The sequence below is a fragment of the Nothobranchius furzeri genome, chromosome 1, assembly GCF_043380555.1.
Source record: "Nothobranchius furzeri strain GRZ-AD chromosome 1, NfurGRZ-RIMD1, whole genome shotgun sequence".
NCBI classification, from domain to species: Eukaryota; Metazoa; Chordata; class Actinopteri; order Cyprinodontiformes; family Nothobranchiidae; genus Nothobranchius; species Nothobranchius furzeri.
The window spans coordinates 89,432,601-89,460,298 of NC_091741.1; the positions used below are offsets into that span (position 1 = coordinate 89,432,601).

The window sequence follows — 27,698 nt, forward strand, 5'->3', positions numbered from 1 at the left end:
AAACATCATTAACTATCAATGTGATGCCCACATTAAAGGCGTGCCAATGCAAAAACACTACCCTAAGTCATAAAACTTTCCCAATCATATTTTTGATCCATGTTGTCTTTTGACATGACACAAGCCACAAAGATGATTGATGCGAACGAGAAAAGGAACATCTGTTTCCTTAAGAAGTCTAAGAGACGGATTGTATCATCATGAGCTGTGGGTGGCTGGGAAGATGGTAGAAATAATTTAAAAAAGGGATTATTGTCTGTTAATCAATCAGAATGTGTGCACTAGACCACTCAAACTGAATGGTAATCTGAGATGTCATTTAAAAAAATGTCACAAGCTCTTTTTTGGGGGTGTAAGGCTGCAGGAAAAGCTTGATTTCATAGTTTTTTTTATTATTGGCCTGGAAAAAATATACAATTGGCCAATTTTGTAAAACCAAAAAAGGCTGATTTGTTTTCTGAATTGGAGCATTGAAGTCCAAGCTGGAGTCTTTAATTAAACCTGTCTTTTTGGGCTGCTGCCTGGAACAAAGATGAATCAGGTTAGTTTGTCTCCATTAAATGTGTACTCTCTTTTTTTTCCTTTACAAGCTGAAGGAAAGTTTGAGCTGTTCATGCATGTATGTCTAAACAGATACTCGTCGAAGGCAATGAGGCAGGATGTCAGGGAGAAAGACAGAAAAAGCACGACATGCTTTAGAAACAAACCCTGTAACAAACAAAAACCAGAGAAAGCAACGCCAGGACCGTCAGGGAGTGTTGGAGGGCGCGTCAGCAGCAGAAAGAGTCAGACAGGAGGCTGGGACTGTAAAACAAACACCAGTCAGATCCTGCTGATGGATGTTGAAATTGCGTTATGTGCATCAAAAACTTCAAGACAAGGAAGTCATGTATTTGAGATGAAACGAAGTAATAAGTCTGATAAAGTTTTATTTTTCAGTATGCATTTTTCATTTCCGTCCTTAGACAAAGACTTGGTTCTAAAAACTACAGTGTTTGACACATTTGTGTAAATTTGTTTGCAGCAGAGATGCAACCATTGTTGCTGAGGGTCAAAGAAGGACGCACGTTGATGGCTTTCTTAATATCTCCTCACCGCCGTGTTGAGCTGGGACTTTGTAAATGTCCTTTGTGCTTTGCCAGAAGATTCCTGGAGCCACCATTGAATAGTTTGTGTGCCAGTGTGTAACTGTGTCAGGTTGTATTGCAGTGTTGTGTTACCGGACAATCCAGTCTCGTGTCTGCAAAGTGACTGTTCCCTTGTGGAGGAGACATACTGTTTCCAAACGCAGACGCTGGATGCCTTTTTTATGATCCACTTCAGCAGACAGAGATCGCTATGTGATGAGTTAGAAATCCAGAGTCACGCCCTGAACCACAGGTTCATGCAATCTGCGCTGTACGGCCCTCTCTTACACAACACCGCTGTGGCTCCATGTTCCATTGCTCCTAGCGACAACTCAAACACTAAGATTGCTGTTACAGTTCTTCGTATCAGCTAATTCTTCTGGACGATCAAATTCCATCTGATTCCATCTGCCAGAGGAATGAGGGATATTTCTACCCATTCATTATTTTTACTCATGAAAGAAATAATTTAGTAATTTCTGAGACAATGACATATCTAGTGATGTGCTGACAGAAAGGTTTTAACTAAAGTATCATTAATGTTATTTAGAGCTTAGATTATTCAGTGGAGTGAATTAACATGCAAAGTTAAAGCCCAAACACACTGACACACAGTGACAGAGGTGACCTGTAGCATTATGCTGTTGACACGCCACAACCACACAATCCATCTAAGCTCTTCTGTCCTGAGTACACATACAGTATGTACCCAGGACGGATTAGAAATCTATAAGTAACACACGTAAGTCATTCATGTCAAATTCTCAAGATTAGCGTGCAGGAAAAATCTGGAAATGATGGGAAAATAAAGAGTAAACTAGACTTTCTGGTTCTAAGACCTGCAATGGCTAACTAGTCAGTGGTCAGCTTTCTTGGGTGTGAAAAGTCAGTCACACCTAAATACAAAAGTCTGTTGTAGACGTGAGCTGATAGTAATATCATTAGGCAAGTAAGCTCTCAAAGAGCCAGAAATGCTACGATGTATCTCGATCAGCAGAGCTTGATCTGAGGTTCTGGAGTTGTTTTTGCGTTTCTTTGCTGGTGCAAAACGTCAGTGGCTTGGGAGGAAACTTTCTCTGTCATTCTTTGGTTGGAAAACAAGAAGATACAGTACATAAAGACAGGGAGACAGAAAACTACAATCGTCGTACAAAAACTGAGTTGTACTGAAAATAATCGTTAACTGAGAGAGGTCCTGGTGGTCACTCTGGTGGTCTACCTCGCATACTGATTTAGAGTTCAAACATCACGGGCGGGAAGACAAACTACTTGTACTTTGATGTTTACTTGTGTATGTAATGTAGAGTATACTGGAGCATCAAGGCGTGCCGATGATCTGACCCTTCTCAAACAGACAAACAAATTGTGTTTATTGTTCTATGTTTGTGTGTTTAGCCTTGCTTTAAGAGGATGTGAAAGATTTTCATACTTTCCTCAGACTTTTTTGGGATATGTTTTTTCTGTAGGCTTTCTTTCCAAGTTTTAATATCCTTAGCATTATTTTAGTGTGTGACAAATAATAAAAAGGAAAGAAAAAGCATTGAATGAGAAAAAAGTGTCCAAACTTTTCACAGGTATATTTTATGCAACATGCTGGATGCCTGGTCTACATTTGAGCAGCAATAGAGTTGGCCTAAGAATACCAACGCTCTAAAAACATCTGTTTCTAGATTGCACTGGTGGACACCAATACTAAAAGTAAAAAAAAATTCCAACTTCATGAATATTTTCAACAGTTAGTAACGATGGATATGGTACTGTTGTCCCATAAACATTGTCAGAATGGAACCTGGCATTTAGAATGAAGAAGAAGTCCATAAAACTGAGAAGTTGAATAAAACACATTCTTTTTGGCGTTCACTGGCATCAGTGTAGCCCTGTTATGTGGGAACTTTTGTAAAAAGCTCATGGAAGAAAATAAGGTTTATCCTGCAACTGCTTACGATACATTAATTGTGCAATGATTTGAAAATATCCCAGATGAGCATCCAGAAAGAGAAGAATGAGCTGTGTTTAAATGATGAAAGTTCATGAAACAACGGCTATGTTGAACATCATCATAGTCTGTTGTGCAAGAACATCAGATTAAATCTTGCATAAAGCATCATTATTACAAATAATCCTGCAGTTTTATTAAAAGCTGGCTGAAATACAAATAATAAAAAAAACACAATCTTCACTTAGACATTTTTGCTTTTTTGTTTTAAAAAAGTTTGAGTTGTGAAAAGCTGAAAAATATATAATCTAACGGGAAAACAAACATTTCCAGACAGCTGAACAACTCATCCATAAACTCCTGTTTTTATCGTGTTTGTCCATCCGTGTTTGTCTTTTCATGTTGTAATTTTCTGTTCCTCCTTTTCCTTTGTCATCATCTTTAGCTCTCTCTATCTGAGTCCCAGTTGGTAGTTGTTTGAATTATGTAAGTGTTCAGAGAGGTGGTGATGTGGTGGGGGTGGAGTGACCATGCTTGTGCCCCCTGCCTTATCTTTCTGAACCACAACTGTGGTGCCTAATTAGATAATAAGGAGGCCTGTCAACACACACTCCTTCACACGCAGCCCAGAGCTTGAGATTGAGTAATGACATTGCAAACAGTCATTGCAATTGTAGTTACACGGTTTATCTATGCATTAGACTGGATTACAGCCAATCTAATAATTGGTATTCTGAGTTGGTCATGTAAATATTAGTGTTACTATAATAACTTATATAATGCTGACATGTCACAGTGCTCAGGTTGTGAGATTAAAGCTGTTCTGCTTTTGTTAAGAAATAAATCTCACTCATTTTGTCACTCCAGGAATGTCAGACCCAAATTTACTGAAGAATTGTATTACTATAAGAATCTTTTGCAAATGAAATGAATGTTTTTGCACGTTCTTTTAATTCCCAAAAGCCTCACAAAAAGACATTCAACCAAACAACCTCTCTCTTCACTGATGTCAGTTGATCACATTCAAATTACTGTTGAAGCATGAATTTGGAGAAAAACCTTTATGCTTATAGATTCCAAATTAGTCAAAAATCATCAAATTCTCAAACAGCCGTGATATTTGCAGCACTCCTTTAGTTTGACATTTTCGGGGCTGCCAACTTTTGAACATTTCAAAGAGTGAGACAGGGTCATGGGGTTGGGAGCGGACAATTCGCCGACCGTTTAGAGCGGGGGGTTATTAATATTATGACTTTCTGTGCTCTACATTTTTATTTATTTATTTCTACTCTGTACGGAAGAGGATTAAAACCACTGACTAGAAAAAGAAAAGAAAAGAAAGAGAATTCTTACTATTTTCTCAGAATTCTGACTTTTAATCTCGGAATTCTGGGGAAAACTCAGAATTCTCTTTCTTTTCTTGTTTTTTTTTTTCTTTTCAGTGGCTCTAGTCCTCTTCCATACCTCTGACTTTATAGAGGTATTAAACCTTTGTTTAATACAAAATTTCTTTTCATGTGGAAATTTAATTAATTAATTAATTAATTTAATTTCCAACTCTCCTGAGTTTTTATCTATCTATCTATCTATCTATCTATCTATCTATCTATCTATCTATCTATCTATCTATCTATCTATCATCCATTTATCTATCTATCTATCTATCTATCTATCTATCTATCTATCTATCATCTATCATCTATCATCTATCTATCTATCTATCTATCTATCTATCTATCTATCTATCTATCTATCTATCTATCTATCTATCTATCTATCTATCTATCTATCTATCTATCTATCTATCTATCTATCTATCTACCTATCTGTCTGTCTGTTTATCTATCTATAATTGTGCTTGGCTTAGCCGCGTTCACCGGCCACTTTTTCAAACTTTTCTCCACTAACCTCCTCTTTTCCACCTTTCTCCTGTCTGCGACCCTCTTCAGTAGTGTCCCTGCTACCATCTCCTATGATCGCTAGACTCTTTTGTCCTTCCGTTCATTCACGATCGCCCAAGATTCACCGAGGACGTACCTCCCTGTTGTTTATCTGAGTGGCACTCTGGCCTGGAGCCAAAAGACGATTCCAACCAGGTCGCCTCCAGCGATGTTTATCCGGTCCCAGGAAAACGTCGTAGGAAAAGAGGTAAACTAGCAGGAATCCAGGTGAGATAAGACTTCTCTTAAAGTGTGGTTTATCTAGTAAACATCGGCGGGATCTTCTAGCTTCTTTTTCTTTGTTTAGCGACTTGAGCGCCACTCCCGCTTTCCCGCCAGGCCGTGTTGCGGCGCGGTTTCTCCGTCCAAGTTTTTTAAGGTCAGTTTATCCTCATTCCTCAGTGGTTTCTCCTCCTGTTCCCCAAAAGTGGTTTTTATAAACACCGTGGATCCAACCCCGCTAATTTACGTCCACTAACTCCAGCTGTTTCTGTAGTTTCTGATTCCTCCACCTCACTCAGCATGGCTCTATTAAATACCCGCTCTGTTAACAATAAGTCCTTCCTGCTTAATGATCTAATTCTCTCTAAAAATCTGGATTTTATGTTTCTGACTGAAGTTTGGCAGCAAACATCTGATTATTTTGGTCTGTTTGGACTCTGCCCGAGTGGTTATTCTTTACTTAGCCAGCCCCGGGGTTCTGGTCGTGGTGGAGGCCTAGCTGTTGTTTTCAGAGACCATCTTCCATGTAGCTCTACAACCTCTGGTCACTTTGCTTCCTTTGAACTGCAGCTGATTAAAGTCGGGCGTAAGGACCCGTTCTACTGTGCTGTGGTCTATCGTCCACCTGGTCCAAACAGTTCTTTCCTTCAGGAGTTTAGTGACTTTCTATCCTCCACTGTGAAGCTGTCCAGACTGGAGATTGTTGGTGATTTTAACATCCACGTTGATGATCCCTCTGATCACTTTGCCATGAGTTTCTCCAGCCTCATGGACTCCTTCAGCTTTACCCAGCATGTTTCTGGCTCCACACACACCAGGGGGCACACTCTGGACATTGTTTTTACCCTGAATCTAAATGCTGACAGTGTTTGTCCTGAGGACATTTATATTTCAGATCACCATTGCATTTTCTTTAACTTGTCAGTTTCTGCGTCCCCACCTCCTGCTCGCCGTATGGTTAGTTCTCGTTTTCTTAATGAGAGCACAGCTAGAAAATTTTCTGCTGCTTTTGATCCACCCTGTTCTTCTGATAATGACCCAGATTCCTTAACTTCTCAGTTCAATGAGCACTGCCTCTCCATTCTGGACAACATCTGTCCTGTCAGAACCAGATCAGTTCCTGCAGTGAACCCTACTCCCTGGTTTAATGACAGCCTTCGCATCCTGAAGCGCCAATGCAGAAAAATTGAGTGCTTGTGGAAGAAAACCCATCTCCACGTCCATCTGCTGCACCTAAATGATCTTCTGACCTGATCCTTTAACTCTGCAGTCAAATACGCTAGGGTTTCCTATTTTTCCAACCTGGTGTCCCAGAGCAAAGGGAACCCCAAGGTGCTGTTTAACTCCATCAGCAGCATCGTCTCTCCTGCCACTCCTACAGCCTCCATCCACTCTGAACTTCCTGTCTTTCTTTGTGGACAAAGTCAATAAGGTTAGATCCAGCATCTCTCCTTCAGCCTTACCGCCGCCTCTCCCGACTCCAACCAGACCCATCATCCTAGATAGCTTTGCTCCTGTTTCTTTGCCTGAGTTAACCAAACTAGTTAACTCTATGAAGACCTCTGCATGCCCCCTCGACATCTTACCCTCATCTTTGTTTAAAAGTGCTTTTCAGTCCATCGGTCCCAGCGTGCTCTCTATAATTAATGCTTCTCTGGTCTCTGGTCAGGTGCCTGCTTACTTTAAGAAAACTGTAATCCACCTGCTTCTTTAAAAAACGAGTCTCGACCCCTCTCTCCATAGCAGCTTCAGACCCATCTCTAAACTTCTGTTCATCTCCAAGATTTTGGAAAAGGTTGTGGCTAAACAACTCACAGCTGCTCTTGATGAACATAACATCTATGATGGCTTCCAGTCAGGTTTTCGTAGAGCTCATTCTACTGAAACAGCTCTTCTTAGGGTCTCTAATGACCTTCTGACTCACAGTGATGCAGGGGACTATTCTGTTCTGGTCCTGCTGGACCTGACTGCAGCCTTTGACACTGTTGACCATCACCTGCTACTGGAGAGGCTGAGAGACTGGGTAGGCCTATCAGGAACTGCTCTGAGCGCTCCTTTTCTGTGGCCGTCTCCAAGTTTAGGTCCTCCACCACCTCCCTTACCCATGGTGTCCCACAAGGTTCTGTGCTGGGGCTTCTGCTCTTCCTCCTCTATCTGCTTCCTCTTCAGCACATCCTGAGCTCCTTCAAATGAATCTCCTACCATCATTATGCAGATGACATCCAACTGTTCATCTCCTTTAAGCCTCATGAGATGTCTAAGCTACAGCTGTTACACACCTGCTTAGACTCTATCAAAACCTGGATGGCTGGGAGCTTTCTACAGCTGAATGAAGACAAGACTGAGATCCTCATCTGTGCCCCAGACAAGATGGTTCCCAAAGTCAGAGACTCTCTTGGTCAGCTTGCTTCTCACACCAAACCTTCTGTCAGGAATCTTGGTGTGAACTTTGACCCAGCTCTCACCCTCAATTCTCATGTCAGTTCTCTTGTTCGCTCTTCCTTCTTCCATCTCAGGAACATTGCTAAGCTGAGTGCCATTCTATCCCACTCTGAATTGAGACAGTTATCCACACCTTCATCTCCTCACACTTAGACTACTGCAACTCTCTTTTCACGTGTCTGAGCAGAACCTCCCTGAACCGTCTACAGGTGGTTCAGAATGCCTGTGCTCGGCTTCTGACCAAGTCCTCCAAACACACCCACATCACCCCGCTTCTCCTCCAGCTTCACTGGCTGCCAGTCAACTTCAGGGTTCATTTCAAGATCCTGGTTCTGGTCTATAGGGCCTTGCATGGACAATCGCCATCTTACATTGGTGATCTTCTTAGTCTCTACACCCCCAGCAGGTCCCTGAGGTCCAGTGATCAAATCCTACTGGTTGTGCAGCGCACCAGGCTAAAGACCAAAGATCATTTGCTGCTGTGGCCCCCAGACTCTGGAACTCTCTCCCCCTGAGACTGAGATCAAACGACTCAGTGGTCTCCTTTAAAAAGCAGCTGAAAACTCACCTGATCAAAGTGACTTTTGTATGACCTTCTTCACCACTCTCTCTTTATTCTGCTCTTCCCACCTATTCCACCTTCCTCAGGATCCACTGATTTCTCTCTTTCCTATTCACTCTCTCTCTTTCTTAACATTTTTTAAAGACAACTGTCTATTTTTTGTTCATTTTAAATCCATTTTTAACCATTTTCTAAATTCTTTTTTATATTTTTACATTTTTTGCTTTTCTGAAGTGCCTCATGATTTTTATCTTGAGAGGCGCTATACAAATGATATTTTCATCATCTTCTTCTTCTACCAAAATAAATAAATAACTGAAAATCCGCTGCCGAAACCATCCGATTGTTGCTTTGTAACACTTTGTAAACAATTTTATAAGAACCTTATAGCAGACAGGGAATAACAAAAAAAAAGTCAAAGTAATTGACAGGTAATTATCCCATCTGCCATCGTACAATAAAAGAGTGCAAATTGCTCACACCTATTGATTTTCATGGGTGTGTTTCTGAGAGTGGCTTTATGAATCTGTTGCTGAGAGGGTGAAGGTAGCTGGAGCAAATGTGCGCAAACGACTGGAGCAAAGGTAAAAAGGATTCAACACGTTGGCAAATCTGGGCCAGACTAGTTCTTAGTACTCTGGGAAAAACTAAAGGGAAATCAAAACGTCAGAAGTTAAAATGAATCAAGAACAGGTTACCCTGCCTCTTCTTTTGCTTGAATGCTTATATAAACAATTTAAAATGATTCATTTTTTGCCTGATTGTGTTTTAAAAATACCTTTTAGATTAATTTGCATGCCTGCTCCATCTGTTTTCTGCTGGATGTCTCTTTCATAATCTGGAGCATGTTCATCCCGCTCAGTTTTTTTTCCCCAACCACAGTAGCCAGCAACACAAAGAACCCAGACAGGGCTTTTGTGGAGCAGGTCTGAGCCAGACCTATCATTAGCCTATCTTATTCTTCCTGGGATGCATTCACATGCAGGTTGGGTACATTGTGTACCTAGAATGCCAACGTGCACACAAAGACACACATACACACTCATGCATGCAGGCACACACACAAAAGATGAAGAGAAAACACTTGAAGTTGTGTAAAATTCCTCAGAAATGTCTGCAGAATTATCGAATGAATAGAAAAAAAAACAACAACCTGTGATGTTGTCTTTTTGCCTGAGAGGCGTGGAGCTTCTACAAAGACTTATTAAAGCAGGGCTGTTGCCACATCCCATTACTGGGAAGTGCCCCTCATGCCTCTGGGAAAGAAGGGATTCAGTCACTTCTCTTCTGGTATCAAAGCTCTACCTCCCAGGAGTCAAAGTTTGCAACACCAGGACCAATAACATGTTTTATTTTTAAAGTTATGGGACATCTGCAGTTTGGTAACTCTGACTAAACCTCTATGTTGGTAAACAGCTCTTAGCACTTTAGACTGGAGGTGCAATTTGGCAACTGGAGTTTTCCCAAACAAGACTGGCCAGTCATGCAAATGGGCAGAATAGGTTTGAAATGTAATGTAATTTTGGGCAAGGAGCCTCACTCAAAACGAGTTAAGCATCAACAAGCTAAAAAGGGCACAACTTTATATATATATATATTTTTTTTTTTTGCAATAAACCCTCCCATAAAAGAAGACATTTATAAGTAAGGCTAAGCAGGACTTATTTTTAAGGTTTTGGATATCTGACACCTAAAAAAACATCAACTGAACATCTGGGAACCCCAGCCTCACTCAGATATGTTATTAACATCAGCTTTGTGCAAAACATCTGGGGAGCAAGGGAAGGGGCAAACAACCTATAAACTTCATCCAGGTGTGAGGCTGGGAAATGGAGTAGTTGGGCAACGTCTTGTTCCCTCCCGATGCAACGATTCATCAGGTGTTTGCAGATGTGTAATGCATTTCCTTTTATTAATCAAGAAAGCTGGTTGTGGAGGTGGAAACTGAACTTGGCAGCCACTGAGCATCATTTTAATGACACCTTGAATTAGCTTTATGCTTGTGTGCTTTCTAGAGCGAATCCAAACTCTTGACTTCAGGGTAATGAAAACAGTTTCCTGTTTTGCTGCTGCTGCTTCCAAATTTCCAAAGATCTGTCATGCATGCTCCAAGTGTGTCTGCACAACTCTTCTGACTGATCCGGACTGATTAACAGCAGAATTTCAGTGTTTCTTTCATCTTTTTGTCCTTGTTTTTAAAAAAGACAGCGATCACATCAGGCTGATGTTATCGGGCTTTTATTGCCCTTGGCCGCGTCTCCTAAAATCAAGTCAGTTCTTCTCACCTCATCAAAAAAGACACATGCTGGATGGAGGACTGGTTAGGGCCCAGCCTGGCTCTGTTTTCCTCTCTCAGGGTGCCCTTCTGGCTGATGGGGCACTGTGAGAGAGCAAGTAGAAAAACAGGCCAAGTTTTAGTCAGTTTGAGATTGTTTCTGGCTGTTCCCAGAGAGAGAGAGAGAGAGAGAGAGAGAGAGAGAGAGAGAGAGAGAGAGAGAGAGAGAGAGAGAGAGAGAGAGAGAGAGAGAGAGAGAGAGAGAGAGAGAGAGAGAGAGAGAGAGATGCAAAATGAGATGCTAAATCAAAAAGGAGAATAAACTTGATGCATCCTGCTCACAAGTTCAGGTTAGCATCCCTGTGATAAAAAGCAGGCGTTGCCCAGAAAGGAGCAGTTTGGACTGGTTGTATCTGACACCGTTGTATCATCGTTGGAGCAATTAGCACAAGCAACATTAAATGCCCCATGCCCTGAATTCCTTCCAGTGTGTGTCATAGAAATAAATGACTCAGCGATTCATCAGTACATTTGAGTTGTTTACACAATCTGGGATTAGTTGCAACAGAAGTTCTGTGCACACGAGTAGCTCTCTGTTTGATTCAGACAGGATCATTTCTCTTCTGAGACGGACACAGATTCCATCCAGGCTGCCACCAACATCCCTGACACAAGTGTTTCAGGGGCCTGCAGCGCTCACAAAGGCCTATTTATTGCCAGCCTGAATGTAAGGTGTCACATAACAGGAAGTGTGGCCTCAGTGGGAGAAAGGAGAGAGAGGGTCCTTTTTTGTTACACTTACGGTTGAAACTTTTCATTACTTTGAGCAAGTTGGTTTAAGTCGTGTTTTATTTTGTGCGAGTCTTCTGTTGTAGAGGAAAACTCAAGTCAAACAATAACAGAATCTATGCCAGGGGTATCCAGCACGTTTTAGTGGTTTCTCTGATTCAACACTTGATTCACCTGTGAAGCAGCTCATCAGGCTCTGCAGATGCCTGTTAATCACCTGCTGATTTATACCGGGTGTGTTGAAACAGAGTCAAAACTAAAACGTGCTGGACACCGGCCCTCCAGGCCTGGAGTTGAATACTCCTGATCAATGCCCTCTTTTTGCCAAACACTTCTGTGTTCATCCTGCAATTTTCAATATAAAAGATAATTTAATGTAAAGTTTAAAGCCATGTAAATGCACCAAGGTTTACATTTTTTACGTAAACTGCTTTTTCGTCTTTAGAATTTGAGCCAAGATGAGCTGTGATCAGCTGTTAGCTCGTCAATCAGGTCTGAACTAATCTCTGTTTCTCCAAACTGAGGTTGTTCAGAAACTACTAAAACACCTGCCAAATACACAATCATAAATATAATTTGTTCATAGAATATCCACAAAAACTCACTTAAAAAAATCCAAACTATCCTTTATAAATTGTTTTCAGGACCAGTGTGGTCACTTCCTATGCAGGTCACTCTTTTTTGCAGAAATTCAACAGGACGTTCTAATAATCTGGTGCAGAAGGCCTTTTTCATCCCTCTCCTGCACTATCTCCACCATCACCATCGCTCGGTTTCATGTTCTCACCCGGCCTGACCTTTAAGTGTACGCTGATCCATCATCCTCAGGCTTGTTTAACTTAATCTAAGCACTGCTGTTCTGCTAGCTGCACTCATGCACCAGGTCACAGTGTGGGAGAGAATGGTACACAAACAGAAGAGGCTGTTACAAAACTTTGATTTTTGTGCGAAGCGTTAACAAAATATTAGAAATGTTTCAAAGAGCAGAGAATAAATAACTAATGCCGTCTCATTTGACATTAAACAACGTAAATGGTCAGTGGAGGAAGCTGAAATAAACTATTGAACTGTACAAAAAGGCTTTTATTGCAGAAAAGCAAATGTAATCTTCATGAAACAAACCTTTTTGCATTAATACAACCAACATCCGGCAATTGTTCCATTTCACCTACCGTGTTATCATCAAAACCACCTATAGTTGTTCATAAGGCATAAGCTGATTATTGAAAATGATACATAAGTTGTATAATATTTATAAAATGACATTTTTATGTAAAATGAAATAAAAAAGACAAAGTTTTCAGTGGCTGACATGCAGTTTAACATCACAGCATGAGTGGGGAGGATTAGGACGACCCACAGGTAAATGTTCTGACACTCCAACCGTGAATGATCGGTCGGTGTACTTTAATGGCTAAGTGCTCCCAAGGCTGTCCTGTTCTCTGCAGTTACACAACCCACAGGCAGGAAACACCGTGAGAATGTTGGCAAAACAATCCCTCCATGTCTGATACTGGATGTTGTCATGTGGGTCATCCTTTAGAAAGGAGGTGTTGCTATTAAGGTGTTTTAGCCATTTGTGTGTGTGTGTGCGTGTGTGCGTGTGAGTGTGCGTGTGTGTGTGTGTGTGTGTGTGTGTGTGTGTGTGTGTGTGTGTGTGTGTGTGTGTGTGTGTGCTAAAGAGACTAGATGCTGTTGTCATCCGTATGAAACAAGAACGCACATTTTTACCTTAAATCTGGCTGTGGACGTCCCTGTGTTGACTCGTGCTGACTGGCTGAAGCAGCCACCTTGAGTCAGGTTCATTCCTAAAGTTAATCAGTTGTGGGTCCAATAAAGATTTTCTGAGAAATTCTTTACAATCTGTCCTGTGGTTGATGAAATACTTTGCTGAAAGACAACCAAACATTCTCACTCACAGGCAAAAGAATCAGAACAAACAAAACAAAAAGCAAAAGTCTGAAACAGCTCGATGAGGGGGAAGAATTTGGAACATTTCTTTTGGGAATCCTTAAATAATTCTCCAAAAATGTTCTGATATAATGATAATTTTGATTTTTGTTCTCCACATTCTCTAAGGCAGGCATGTTCCTAAAAGCGGCCCGGGGCTTTTGTGGCTCTCGGAGTGAGTGTGTGCAGCCCCCAGTGGTACTGATATAATGGTGCAACACACTCTCACACCCTAAGCATCGGAAACAAACGCTTGGTCAGCCACCCTCCACGTCAGACCCCAGACGCCAAAAGTGCCCTTTTTCGTTACTTATGTGCGAAAAGGGGTTTTTCCTTTTTCTGACTGCAGATCCCAATGCAGCGTAAAACTGACGTGATTAGATATCCGCTGATGCGGCACCGAACCAGCTCATTTAACCGCACCTAAACCTTAACGTTTCACTATTTATAACCTTCCCCTCTCCCTCATCCTAACCTTAACCCTCTTGCTACCTAAAACGTTACTCTCACTGTGATCAAGCGTTTGTTTCCCATGACTCTGACAGTCAGAGTCTGACTGTCAATTTTCGTATTTGCCGCCCAAGGGGAACGTTAGAACATATCATCTGGCGAGGGGGAGGTTACACATACCCTCTACTTTTAACCTCCACCTTGGTACTTGAAACCTCCCCCTCGCGTTGGCTCGGTCCAAACTCGACCAATGACGAGGCGGCTCCCGCCGTTCATTTCGTAGAGCCGGCTTTTAGAGCGATCGACACATCACTAACGTGTTAGCTAGCAAGATGGTTAAGGTTAGGATAGGGGTGAGGGGAAGGTTAAATAAGAGGATAAGGTTAAGGTGAGGTACAATGAGCTTGTTTGGTGCCCTGGCTGCGGACATCCCATCGCGTCAGTTTTACGCTGCATTGGGATCTGCAGTCAAATAAGGGAAAAAAACCTTTTCGCACATAAGTAACGAAAAAGGGCACTTTTGGCGTCAGGGGTCTGACGTGGAGGGTGGCTGACCAAGCGTTTGCTTCTGACGCGCTGGGAGTGAGAATGTGTTGTATGGTGACAAGTTGTATTTCCAGCAGACTTTTTCTAAATGCTTATTTTCATATTTTACTGATTTGAAGCCTATTCTGAACAATACAAATAAACAAATAATCAGTAAATATAATTTTTTTAAATAAAGAAAATTTAATTTTGAGGCCCTCGAGGCCTTTTAACACGAGGGTTTTGGCCCTAGTCTGTAGAGGTTTTAACACCCTGGGTCATGATGTGAAGGGTAACTGTACAGACTCCTGACCTGCACTGACGGTCCGTCAGTCCATTGCACCTGTTTCCACAAACATATTGAAAGGTTCAGAGAGACAGATTACAGACTCCTGTCATCATCTTGATCCCTCGATAAGAGGCTAACAGGTTTTGCAGATGTCTGCACTCTTCTTGCACTGCATCAGCGCTGTCAGAGGTCCTCTGGACTTCATGCATGAAACTGGAATCAACACTAATTTTAAAATAAAATAAGTGTAATTTGCACCAATGCATACACAGTGTTGCTGTGTTCATCTGACCCCTCTGAAGAAATGTTCACACAGTTTTTGCTTATTGTGCAAACTCCCAGAATAAATTCAGATTTGATGTATTTGTGTTTTAAAGACCTTATCTCATTCCTTTTTGTGTTAGCAAACCAGCATGACCCCATGTCCCCTTTGTACCTGAAGGTAACCGTGTTTTTTGATGGTTTACCTAAAGAACTGGGAGTACTGCCAAGGCCTTGTATCAGAGGAAACACTGCTGAAACACAGCTGTGAAAGCCCTCTTCTCCCTCCCTCCCCCATTCTCCTCCTCTCCTTTTCTCTTCCTCATTTTTGCATCTTCCTGTTTTGGTGTTTGGTCACGCTCTGCTCAGACATCGATAGAAAGCAGTGGGCTGTCCTCAGCAGCCAGACAAGCAGGATCTGGCGAGGTGGACTCTGACGAAAGGTGATACAAAAGGATCACAGTCGTTCCGACACTAGTCCGCTGCATGCCTAGTCATGGTTCTATTGGGATGAAAATTAAAACTAGCATTGAGAAATGAGCAGTATTGGCTAAACTGTCTGCATGCTCATCATTACATATCGGGCAAGTGCAGGAAGCATCAGCTCAGAGAGTGTTCAGATGTTAGTAAATACTTGCTGCACTTTGCTGCAATCCATGGGTGTGTTTAAACAGACACGTCCATGAGAAACGTGTATAATATACTCACTGAGAAACACAAAAATGCATGTATAAGAGTATGAGTGATGATTTTAAAGCACTAAAATGATGTATTTAACACATTTTGCATATAAATGTAAAAATAATACTTTTATTTGTTTTCTCTTTCTTTCTTTTTATCCACAGAGGGAAAAAAAGAACAAAAAGAATTACATTCAAATATTTAAAATTGAAATCTGAATAATAATAATAATAATAATAATAATAATAATAATAATAATAATCACAACAACAACAACAATAATAATAATAATAATCACAATAATAATAATAATTATTATTATTATTATTATTATTATTATTATTATTATTATTATACAGCTACTACTATACTACTACTATTACCACTAATAATAATAATAATAATTATTATTATTATTATTATTATTATTATTATTATTATACAACTACTACTACTATTACCACTAATAATAATAATAATAATAATAATAATAATAATCATCATCATCATCATAATAATAATAATAATAATAATAATAAGAAGAAGAAACATTATTTTTCTATAGCACCTTAACAAATATTACTTTACATTTGGCATCCCATATTGTTACTGGTGCACTGGCGCACACACATGCACATACGCATGCATGCATGCACGGAAGCGAACAAGCAAGCATGCACACACACATACGCACCAGGCAACATCATAGTGATTTTCACTTTTACGCAAGAACTGAGCTCTGACATGGTACACTTGCTCAGTAAACACAAATATCTAAGTTCACCGGCAGGGTTGATGCTGTTTCACCGTAGCCCCTCCCACCCTGGGTCTATATTCTGCTCAGCGGTTACATAAACACAGTGTCACCATCTAAAGTCCCCTCAGGGTGCAAGAGCAACACCTGTGACCCAGAGAGAACAAAAAAGAACCATTGCAGGTGTGTGCCAGGTAACCGTCAGGAATATGACTAGACAGGTCAGAGACAGGATAATTACCACGACACAAAGACTGGGTTGGGCTTTCCTGAAGCGTGCCAGTCAGTCTTTACATTACTGCAGCAAGACGGTGAGGAAGGACAGGAATAATAATGACAGCTGTTAAATCAGCGGGCGTGCGGTACAGACAGAGGGCAGACGAGAGGAGGGGCGCGACTCGTCAAACAAAAGGAACAAGAATGCAGGACAAATGATCGTGCACAAGGTGGCAGCAAGATGCAAACGCTGCAAAACTAAAAAGGCGAGTTTGATCACTATAATCAAATCATAAAAGCAGTTATTGCACATTTCCAAAATACAAAAGGCTCACAAAGTTATTTTGATTTGAGTTTGGAAATGTTCGCAGACAGCTTGCAGGTATATAAGAGTTTTCCTTTCTTTGAACCAGGCTGTTGTTAAAGTTTTTAGCACTAAGGGTGAAAATCGGTCACATAACAAAATGTAGGAGTTATCACAGGAACCTCTGAAAAATGTGGTTTTGTTTCAGTTCCACAAATCTCAACTTAGTTCCTCAAATTAGCTTCACTGAGCTCCGTTTCCTCTGCCGTTCACATGGATGTTGATTATAATGACAGGAGCAATCCCCTTCAATCACAAATTTATTCAATCAGTGAGCTAGTTAGACTTTTATCTGAAAGTACTACTTTTATTACTGTTGCACACCATACGACTTTATGAACAGAACAATAAGCTGACTCTCACTAATATGCAAGTGCAGACTGCTTTATTTGTGTGCAATAGTTCCAATTCCATAGCTCTGCGCTGCGTGTTCTGGTGTTAGTGTAGGACTTTTGCCAAGAACCTTCCTGGATCAGTGCACTTTCTGGAATGTAGTGTGGAGGTTTGACCCTGTTGACCTTGTGCTGTTGTGTTTAATTCATTTTTTACACCTTTATCTGACTGATTTATTGACACATTCCAGTTGCACACTTAGTTTTTCTGATCCACAAAAAGACGAATCCATTTACTTGAATTCTCTCTTCAGTTTCTTTGCTGTGTCAGCAGAGAAGAGACGCTACTGGATTAAAACCCGAACATCAAAGCAGAACCTTTCAGATTTTAGCCTCAGCGTGAAGTTTAAGCGACAGATTATTGACTTCCAAAATGGTGCTTTTGTGGCCAAATCCATCCGTCTTTAAAACAATAAAAGGGTTCTTACAATCCAAGCCAGATCTGATAAAGCATTTGACGTCAGACGAAGCATTCATGGCCACCGCCCTCGCTTGCTCTTCTCCTACACTTTTATTTTGACTGACATGCAAGAATACAATTTTCAGGACCATTTATTCCTATTCAAACTGACTGCAGTCATTCATCTTCAGTGTTTGAAGAATTTGAATCCATGCACTTCAAGCAAATAAGTCTATGTGTGGAGAGAAACGAGCATGTGCGTGTGATTTAGTGTTTGCATCTTTGTGAACGTGCACGTCTTAATGTTGTGATGCATCTTTGTCCTTCTTGTATGCGTACGTGTGCAGGTATCTCTTGTCGACCACCATGCCTGAATGCACACCTTCACTTTCATCAGAGCGTGACTGATCAGTGTACCTTTACAGAGCGTGCGTGCAGAACAGACAGATGCATGTTCCCAGCTTTCATACGTGAACTTTGTACCCTCAAGTGTACATGATGGAGGAAAACTAATTTAGCTTTCCTTGTTTACCTGAGCTTAAAGTCACCGGGAACTTTTCTACGACCTTTGCAGCAAAGAGTGTAAACTCAATGAAATCTAGTTCACCTGTTTAGGGTTTTCTGAGTGATTTCAAGCTCAAGAGTCATTTCAAGATTAAATCTTTTGTTTCTTGATTTTTTAAGTAAAATTTAGCATAACGTCTTTAAATGTCCAGGTGTTGGTGACATTTCCTTTTATGGAGTGACAAATCAGTCATAGTAACTGTCTTTTTTTCACTTTATTACAAATTCACAGGCATTGTAGTTTATTTGTGTCTATGATGTGTTTAACATTTTTACTGTCATTGTATCATCTGCTTATTGTCAAAAGTGGTCGGGCTGATCCAACCCCCCCCCCCCCCCCCCCCACCCCCTACCCCCTCAAAAGGAAAAAAAAAACTTGAACAAGCAGATTTATCACCTCAACAAGCATGTCGAGTCACATCTGTATCCATCTACACTTGACCTTTTGACTGTTTGGATGGAAAATGTCATCACCTCATCCTTCTATCTGAGCCGAGTCTCAGCGCCAGAGCCTGAAGCAAAATCAGGATCGTTTACAGTCAGGCTGGAAATTAAAGGTTGACATTAATGATTTTAAACCAAAGAGCTTTATTTTCCTGGCCACCCTTAACTGACCTTAACTTCTTAAATATCACATATCATAGCTTTAAAGAACACAATTCTACGGCTAAAAAATAAGGAATTTTGGATCTTTGAAGTCAATTTAGTAAATATTTTATAAAACATCAGATTAAAATTGGATCATGCAACTAATTCACTCATATTTTAACCCAGCAACGAGTCAGCCTTTGCTAAACTGTTTACAGAAAAGCTGATTTACAGGCTATGCTATGAAATCAAACCTTATGTAAATGAAAACCTGTAAATTGTGTCGTAAAAGAGTTTATCTGGCAATAAAACTGGTCACAAGTTTGACAGAGGTTACACATACAGTGTACAGGATTTAATCTTCTTTTAAAGCTTTTGTGTACACCTTTAAACACTTAACTCAATAATATTTAACCACAGTAAAACATCCAGATTTATTCTGACACTTTGTCCGCATTTGAAAACAGAAACCTGCGTGATTTTAAAGTTAGGGTTCGGGTTAGTCATGTCCAACATTTCAGAAAAACAAAGCTCAGTCATTTTACTGCAGGTGTGTAAAATAGAAATGACTAAAACTTCACACTTCTTATGGTAAAATAATACAAATATCTAGCAAGCCATCATATCAAAGATGTCGTTAGGGCTCAGCTAAATTAGGCTTGTGCAGTTTGTAAGTGTTGGAACATAAAACTATGTTTAGATTTCAATTTAAATAATTGCTGCTTTCAGCCGTCCTCCGTTTAAATTCAGCCAGTCTTACATTTTCTTAAGAGTCGACCCAAAGCCAGTCTACGCATGTGTCCCCATTCGTCTCTCTCTGTCCTCTGACAGTAGGGGACTCTCACCATGCAGACAGGCTGAAGAAATATTGTTCACATCATGTTCTTTTGGGTCTCAGCTCCCCTCTCTGTTTGCATGTGATTCACCTCCATGCTGCACTGACCTGTTACCCCTGTGGTGTAAAAGCCTTCAAGCTGAATGGTTTCAATCCAAACTGCAGCTTAAGAGGGACATTTATGGAGGATGAAGCGTTTATAACTGCTCTGAGTTGTATCAAGCTCTAAAAGAAAGTAAAAGTGGCTTTTCTCGATGAAAGCATTCAACTCAGCTTTAAAGCTCGGTGAAATTTACTAACATGGGAGCTCAGCACAGCTTGATGCTTTGCTGCAAGGTGTTGAAACACAAGAGGTGAGTCAGATCTGTATGAATAACGTGGAAGAGTATGTCTAAATACTGATCCCGTTCATCAAAGCTGTTAGAAAAAATAATCTGACCCTACTTCTTCAACACTTAACAGTTTTTCTTACTAATTCAGATTCAGATTTACCTTTGATAACAAAAGAAACAACAATTCTCAACCAAATTCAGGATTTGTGTCAAACACAGTTCGGCCCCAGGCTTTTTGACAGTGAAATGTTTTTGTAACTCGACACGTTTAATTGATGCAACTCACTGATTATGATTAAAAGAGCACCAGCTTCAGCGTGAAGTCTGACACCTGATAGCATTTCCTGGAAATGTCTAACCATGATGACATTCAGACACCTGTGAGAGAGAGAATTGTGTGCAGGCACAAATTCTGGAAAATATTTAAAAACATTCAAAAGGACATTAATATCTGTCACGCTAAACTGAAAGAATTAAGAATAAAACATGTTCTTTATTTCATCTGCAGAAAAACAAGTAAAACAGGTGAATAAATAACCAGAAACACGGTGGTCATCATCAGCGTGATCTATAGTCTTATTGTGCGAAAATGAAAATAATCTTTTTAGCACTCCACGAGTTTTCAAATAGCCACCAAAAGGCACAAAAATGTGACGTAAAAATCCTAAAAACTGATGATTAAAGTTTGAATTTGGAAAGAAGAAGCATGGTGGACTAGTTTAGCCAAGGAAATTAAAAAGAAAGGGAAGTGAGCACCTTATCCACATTTTCAAACTAAAGGGGATGAAGTGTTTTAACAAATGGAGACCATTAAGATGCTGCAAAGAAAACACAAAAGTTGTGTTAAACAACCTGAACTCTCCATCCAGCCTGACTGGGCTGCACATTCTTCTGCAAAGCTATGAAACAAACTTCCAGAGAGAATACAGTGTAAAGGTCTTTTTAAAGGTAATTCCCATCCAGAATAAGGCTGCTATAACTTCATTCTGGGACTGCAGCTTCAGCATGTCCCCGTTTTGGTTGTGATTTATGGCTTTAGGTGTTTTGTGCGGTCGGCGTCATTTTTGTGGTCTTGTTGGAGGTGAGAAGCAGACTCTGTGTGGATTGTAAAGATCAGTTAAAGGCAGCTTGATGAAACTTCCTCAGGCTACCATGAGTAAGAGCCAAACAGAACTGGTTACTGCTGTTGGTCCCGTGACTTGAAGTCCTGAGGCGTGATTTAAAAAACTCATGTCATTTGTCTTTAACATGACTTAAAAACAATTAAAAATGAACTTGAACTAAAAGCTGCATTATGTAATATTTTGTTAAAATAAAACAGTCGCTCAGCTCAGAGTAATGAAGCGCATCGCTCCTGCAGCCGACTCCCACACAACTGACTATGCACGAGGTGTGCATTTTGCTGATTGCTGTTCCTCTAACAGCCACATGGGGCGCTCTCTGTTAGCAACAAACTCGCCAGAGCAGCTTTAAACGTTATAATTTGTACTTCTCAGATTTGTGTTATAGTTGTTAGTTAACTTTTTAATGCGTCATGACCGTTAGTGGCTTGTCTCAAACGATCCATGGGAACTTAGCTGCTGCTCCATCGTCATCTCACAGGTGACGAAGAATCAGATTCAGCTCTCAGCGGAGGAGCCTGCTGGAGTCTGTGGGAATGACTCTGTTTGGATGACTCTGGCAGTGACAGCTAGCAGGACGCCTGTCGTCCACAAAGCTGGACGTGAATGAGAAGCCTTTAGCACACATGCAAGCATGTGGCCATCAGCATACACACTGGGAAAACAAAAATACAAGCGAGAGCATCAGGGCACGCCGGGGGGGAGGGCTCACATAGGGCCCAGTTTCTCCCATTGTTGTTCCAGTTGTGGGACACTCGGGTCACACAGCTGCAGGACTGGCCTAATACGTGACTGGGAAAAACGGGAAGATGATAAGGAGGAGTGTATAACAAGAACAAGGAGGGTTTCAGAGAAAATATGATTTCAGAAATGTTTATCAAATATTAAAATTTAAGAGTTTAATCTTTTCAGTGTTTTAATATAAGTAGATTTTTATCTTTTCATTTCCACATGTGTTTTCTTTTTTTATTCTAAAACTTCAATGCTTTGCGCTGTTAGCTAACTGATGTGTCTATTTAGCACTTCCATTAGCTTCCACTGCAGCTGCTGTCAGCCTTGCTTATGATAAACACACAATATTGCTATAATTAATTTCTGATGCTCAACAGATGACACCGTTTACAGTAAACATACCTGACAGCTCAGAGCCAGCTTCACAGTTGGTTATCCCTGAATTATTCTCCGTGCATAAATCTGCTTCACACAGCTATTAGTCTCAGGATGGATGGAAGCAGACATGCTCCTCTGATATCAACACAACCTGCACAAGACAGCTCAAGTGTAAAGTGCATTAGCACACAGTCACAACTTTTAACTGTTGCTAAAGCCTCCACGGAGCAATTACCGATCACTTAACTGCACCTGAGCTACTCTGATTTGCCCCCCCCCCCCCCCCCCCCCCCCAAACGTGCTTTTAGAGCTATGGTAACTATTAGCTGGGGTTAAGGTTAGGAACAGACCAGTATTGGTTATATTTAGGATCAGGCATAATTCAGCCACTAAAATGATGTCTGGGCATGACTCTGTAAAATAAAAATCAGTGGTGGGAACCTCCCATTTTTGGCTTCACTTTGCCCACCCCCCCACCCCCCACCCCCACCCCCCCACCCCCGACGGAGCAATGGTCAGGCTATGTCCGAATTTTATACATCAATGGTTTTAACCCATAAAGTGAGGACATTAGTTAAAGTGTGGGGGCATTTAGCCTGATCCTAACCTTGTTGTTACTGAGCTCTTTTAGGTTTTCTGTGTGTAAACAAAGTTTTTGGGTCAAGAATAGATCATTTTGTTTCAGGTTAGAGTTACACGCAACAAAGTCACTAAGATGACTGAAAGTCAGTGATAGTCTACTATTACCAGTAAAAGAAGTGTGTGTGTGTGTGTGTGTGTGTCTATAATAATACAATACTTTTCACAACATATGTGCTTAAAACACTATCAGTCTTGTTTGTAATTATAATTAAATAAACTGACAGGATAAAAAAAAGTTCTATTAAATCAGCCAGTCAGCACTTGCACTTTTGCCCTTTCTGCACAGATTCAGATAAAAATGAAATTGTCACTTGACACCATTGGATATTAAACACTTAACCGTCCTTCCAAAGCTCGTCTGGATTTGTCCGTCTGTCTGCCAGCACATGCACAGACATCGTCAGCCATGCATGTGAGGCGGCTGTCTGAAGAGATGTAATTAGGGGGGACTATTTGCTGCAGCAAAAACAAAAACAACAGGCACACTGGCTTTGCAGCTTGTTTGCTGAAAGACAATAATTCTGGGTTTCAGTGACGTCAACCTGCTAAATCAAAGATCAGGTTTCAGCACGCAATGGTTTCCTTGTGTGAAAGAATTTAAAGTAAAAAGAATTCCATGTTTAAATAAATAAAGTTCTGTAGACCCAACATGATACAGTTTGATGATTGTGAATCCATTTCTTCACATGCTGTCGTTAAGTCCAAGCGTTCCCATCTGAAGAGCAAAAGAAAGGAACTAAATAACGATTGTGACAAACGATTGCTAAACACTGAACTGCGTGAACCTGAGGTTCCACTCCCACATGTAAATAAAAAAATGACTGTGTGTTGACAGAGAGATGGTTTGGTGAAGCTGAGCCAAACAAACATTGTATTGCATAATCCCATTAATCTAGATTGTCCAAAAACATGTTTTTCTTCCAAAGTGCACGCTATATTGTAACATTTCAATCTGTTGCCTGAAGCTTCCCACAGAATACAGAAATGGGGTTCACCCTGCTGACGGCCTGTAAAGCTCTGCAGACTGGATCCAAAGTCAAATGGCACAACATCCAACCTGCCAGCAGACAGGATTAAACTCAGACAGAGGTGTGAGGTGTTATGCAGAACTGTTAAACTGGAGAGAGGCGTGCTATTTGTCTATTTAAGTGTGGCTTAATAATGCAGTTAAACCTTCTGTAGCAGTAATCGTTCTCCAAACCAACAACGTCCACGATGACAAAAGAGGATTAATCCAGCTGAATTCCAGAGGATCTTTTAACACGGCACACATAATTAGTAATGTTACATAAGGAGCCATGTGCTGGTTTATCTGCCTCAGCTTGCTCTTATTTGCATATTATGGCAAGTCAAAAACTAAGTGCCAACATGTTTGCTGTTGTTTTACATCTCTGGAGTGCTACTGTTGGTGATATATTTCACTTTCCAAAACCGTTATGAAATATTTGCATGGTTCTATTGCTCGTTACCCGAGTGCAGGGTCCACTTTGTTGTTTTTATGGGACTTTTAGCGTGTTGACCAAATCTGCTAGACAAAGTTCCTCTCAGCACAGTCATGGAGTCTTCACAGGTTTCTTGAGCACTTCTCAGCTCAGTTTCCATAAAAGAAACAGACTAAGAAATAGAACATTTTGGAAGAGGGGTCTGCAACCTTTCAAAATGAGCTGCGATTTAAAAAAAATCCACAGTAAATTACCTGACATATTATTCATGGGGAATTACTGTTCACCCGCAGTAACAGGCCAGTGAGATGAGGTTTTCAGAATAACTAGCACAAGGTGGGTTCCTAACTTTTACAAGTTTATTTTCTCTTACATCTCAGCGCTGTTTTATTTATTTCTGCAAACAAATCAAGGTATGAAAATTGCCATTTTTGCTTTCCATAAGTGCAATTACTGAAGGAACAGACTGTCCGGCGTTGCTGAGATAAAATAGTCGGTGCCATTTCTCCGTGACTCATCAGCCTTTGTTTGCCTCTGGACTGGAATCACATCATACAAGTGTCAGTCTGAGCATGGCACTCACCATCATGGCTGCATGAGCCAGAGGTCTTGCCCTGTCTGAATTGTCTCTTTGTGCGCTGAGAACACAGTTGTCTGTGAAGCACAACAGCAGACGAGTCAAGGAGCTCACGCAGCAACTTCAACTGAACGCCAGGATGGGACAGTCTCAGACACGACCTGCTGGAGCGGCCCTTTCTGGGGCCAGGCCGCCCTCTCCCAGGACGTCGGCCACCCTCCATGTGTCCGAGCCCTCTCAGAGGTTCTATTACTACCACCAGCACTTTCCTTTCAGCTTTCCTGAAAGGCTTGTGAGCTACTCACCCCCTTACTCGCCGAGTCTCTTCAGGAGGCCAGATCGACGGTAAGATTTCACCTTTTGTGCAGCAGGACATTTGGTAGGGTGCTGACATGGGACTGACGCCTCAATCACGCCGAGTACGGAACGGACACGGTCTGGCTTCTGAAGAGACCAAAAATCATTGAGTCCTATATCACAGCATTCACACCAGCCGTGATGTGGATCCAGATGTGGAGCTCCGGAAAGTTTCCGCACGCCGTCTGATTTTTCCAGATGCTGCATGTTGATTTTCATAAAGTTAAAGAAATTGTGTAATCCAGGCAGGAAGTGGGATTTTTTTTATTAGTAACTGCAAAAATATCAGTACACAGTATGATCATTCACAGCATCTTAAAGAGTTGAACACCATCGTCTGAATTTCCACTAATGATGAATTCAGACAAAGTGAACATTTTCATGCACGCACCGCTGGATAATTATCACCTTCCTGTCAGAATTCTCAATACGCACAATGTCTAAATATTCCACCACACATGACACGTATTACATCCAATCTATGGGCAGAGACTCATCGCTCTTTCCATTTATTTCAACATCTCACGAGGATGACCAAAACCACAAGCCTCCTTGTCATTGGTCGCTCAGAACACTAAAGATGTGATAATGACCGCCTCTGGGTGTTGTGGTGTACAGAGATTGTTTAGTATTCAGCATCGTTGCCCACATGGGTGGCTTCCTTTGAGATAGCCTCTGGCTGCAGACTTTGGCGGGGATGTCAGGCCACACAGGTCATTCTCTGCAAAGTCTGAGAAAAAAGAGAGAAATGCTTCTCTTATAGGTGAGTTTTGTGTAGATTTGATCCATTGAGTTTCTTGCAGTGAGTTTTGCGTGTCAGAACCTTCGATTGCCAGCCATGGGTCCCGTTCTTTTTTTAGCCATCATTGCAGTTTTATATAACAAGTCTGGCTCTTGTGCGCGGGACATCTGATGGAAACTGCGGCCCGTCGGCTGGCTGCAGTGTGACTCACTGAAACTGGCACAAACACGAGCAGGCACACAGAGTTCCCCATAAATGTGAGCCACTAGATTTTTGGAGAAGGCACGACACCTCGGTGTGGAAATGGACTTCTGTAAAACGAAATTAAGATGTTTATGTGATGATTAAACATCTTTCAAGCAAGATTTATTATACAACCTTGAGTGAATGTGCTAAAACAGTCAAATTAGTTCATTTATTCTGCATTTTGTGCATAGGCTTTGTTTAAAGTGTATATTTTGTCTTAACTTGAGGTGCTGAGTGCTTATTTTAGTGGTGAATGCTAACTCACCTGCTTCACTTTGCTAGAACAGCGCTTGGCATAAAACCTGCAGGTCCACAGTCACACAATGAAATCTGAGACGGCAGCCTCTGTAGGCCCTCATACTCCGTCTATGTGCTGTTGTTATTAAAGAGAAAATTGTGTTAAGGCTCCCAGGTGTCAACCATTTACCTCTTATTGCTTGTTACATTTAGCAATACATTCTCAGAGATCTGAGTATATTGGACTTTGGTCATATGTCATTATTTATAACGCAGATAGAATTTTTTACTCCATTGCAATCTTGCGGGAAATTTCCGTGGAGAGAAATTCTGCTCACATTAATCTAGTGTAAACAGAAACACCACTAATCTTATCCAAACATTAGTTAAATGTACTAAAAATCATTCGATGGGTTGTTTTGAATGCAAATGAGCCAAAACAAAGTCCTCCAAGAAAACGCCATCACAGCTGTTGGCAGCTTGGCCTTATCCTACTAGTTAGGGCGTTGGAAGAAAATGTCTTATCCAAAGGTGTTTTTAAAATAGAGGACTGGCTTATCATAGCAATTAAAACTGTCAACAGAAGAGAACACTAGTAGGGAGCCAAAAGTGTTGGGCAATTACTTGGAAGGTGTAAAATGGTGTTTAAGAAGAAATGTTTTGACATTAAATGTGCTTTATCAGCATCACACTGTTCACAATCTGCTTATTACTCCTCCGCAGACTCTGAACAGTTGCGTCACACGTGGAAACGGGTGCAGAATGTTACCAGAAAGTGTAAAAGTTCAAACCTGACCAGACTTAATTCCTAAAGCAAACTCTTTAGGAAGTAAATAGTAAAAATGTGTTCAAAGGGGTCACAGCACATGCACATGTATGTTACTTAGACATAATATTTACACTATTTAACTAAAAAAAACAACAGCTTTACAATGGAAATACCTCTAGAAGTGTGACACACAAACATTACACAATGTGCCTTGTTCTTGTGTTGCTGTGTGCAAACATAATTTAAGAAAGGGGTTTAACCTCCTGTGTCCACATATGAGAACATTTCTTCAACTTAGACCTTTTTTTTTTGTTATTTAGAAATATTTGATATTGAATTAAACATATCTTTTGTTTCAGTTTTTTTCTAGGTAACATGTCAATATTTTTATTTATTGTATTTTACATCACACCAAATACAAATTCGGGTCTCAGGAGGTTAAGGAAAATCCCCCAGAAAAACGGAGGGTTCTTGAACCTTATGAACCGGTGTGTTGCAGGTTGTAATCTGCATGTTGACCACTAGAGGGCAGAACAGTTCACATATACAATAGAAGGAAAT

At 40.8% G+C, this 27,698-nt stretch overlaps 1 protein-coding gene across 2 annotated transcripts in view; it reads left to right on the top strand.

Annotated features, from left to right (window-relative positions):
- The window catches only part of tsc22d3 (TSC22 domain family, member 3), a 37,294-nt gene that overhangs the window by 5,816 nt on the left and 3,780 nt on the right, over positions 1 to 27,698 (top strand). Inside the window, exon 1 of one of the 2 annotated variants that reach the window (XM_015946617.3) lies at positions 22,649 to 25,131. The exons of the other annotated variant lie outside the window; for it this stretch is intronic. Within the exon in view, the coding sequence (XP_015802103.1) occupies positions 24,926 to 25,131 (206 nt within the window). The 5' untranslated portion in view covers positions 22,649 to 24,925. Of the gene's footprint in view, positions 1 to 22,648; positions 25,132 to 27,698 lie in introns of those variants that run through there. 2 annotated transcript variants of the gene reach the window in all.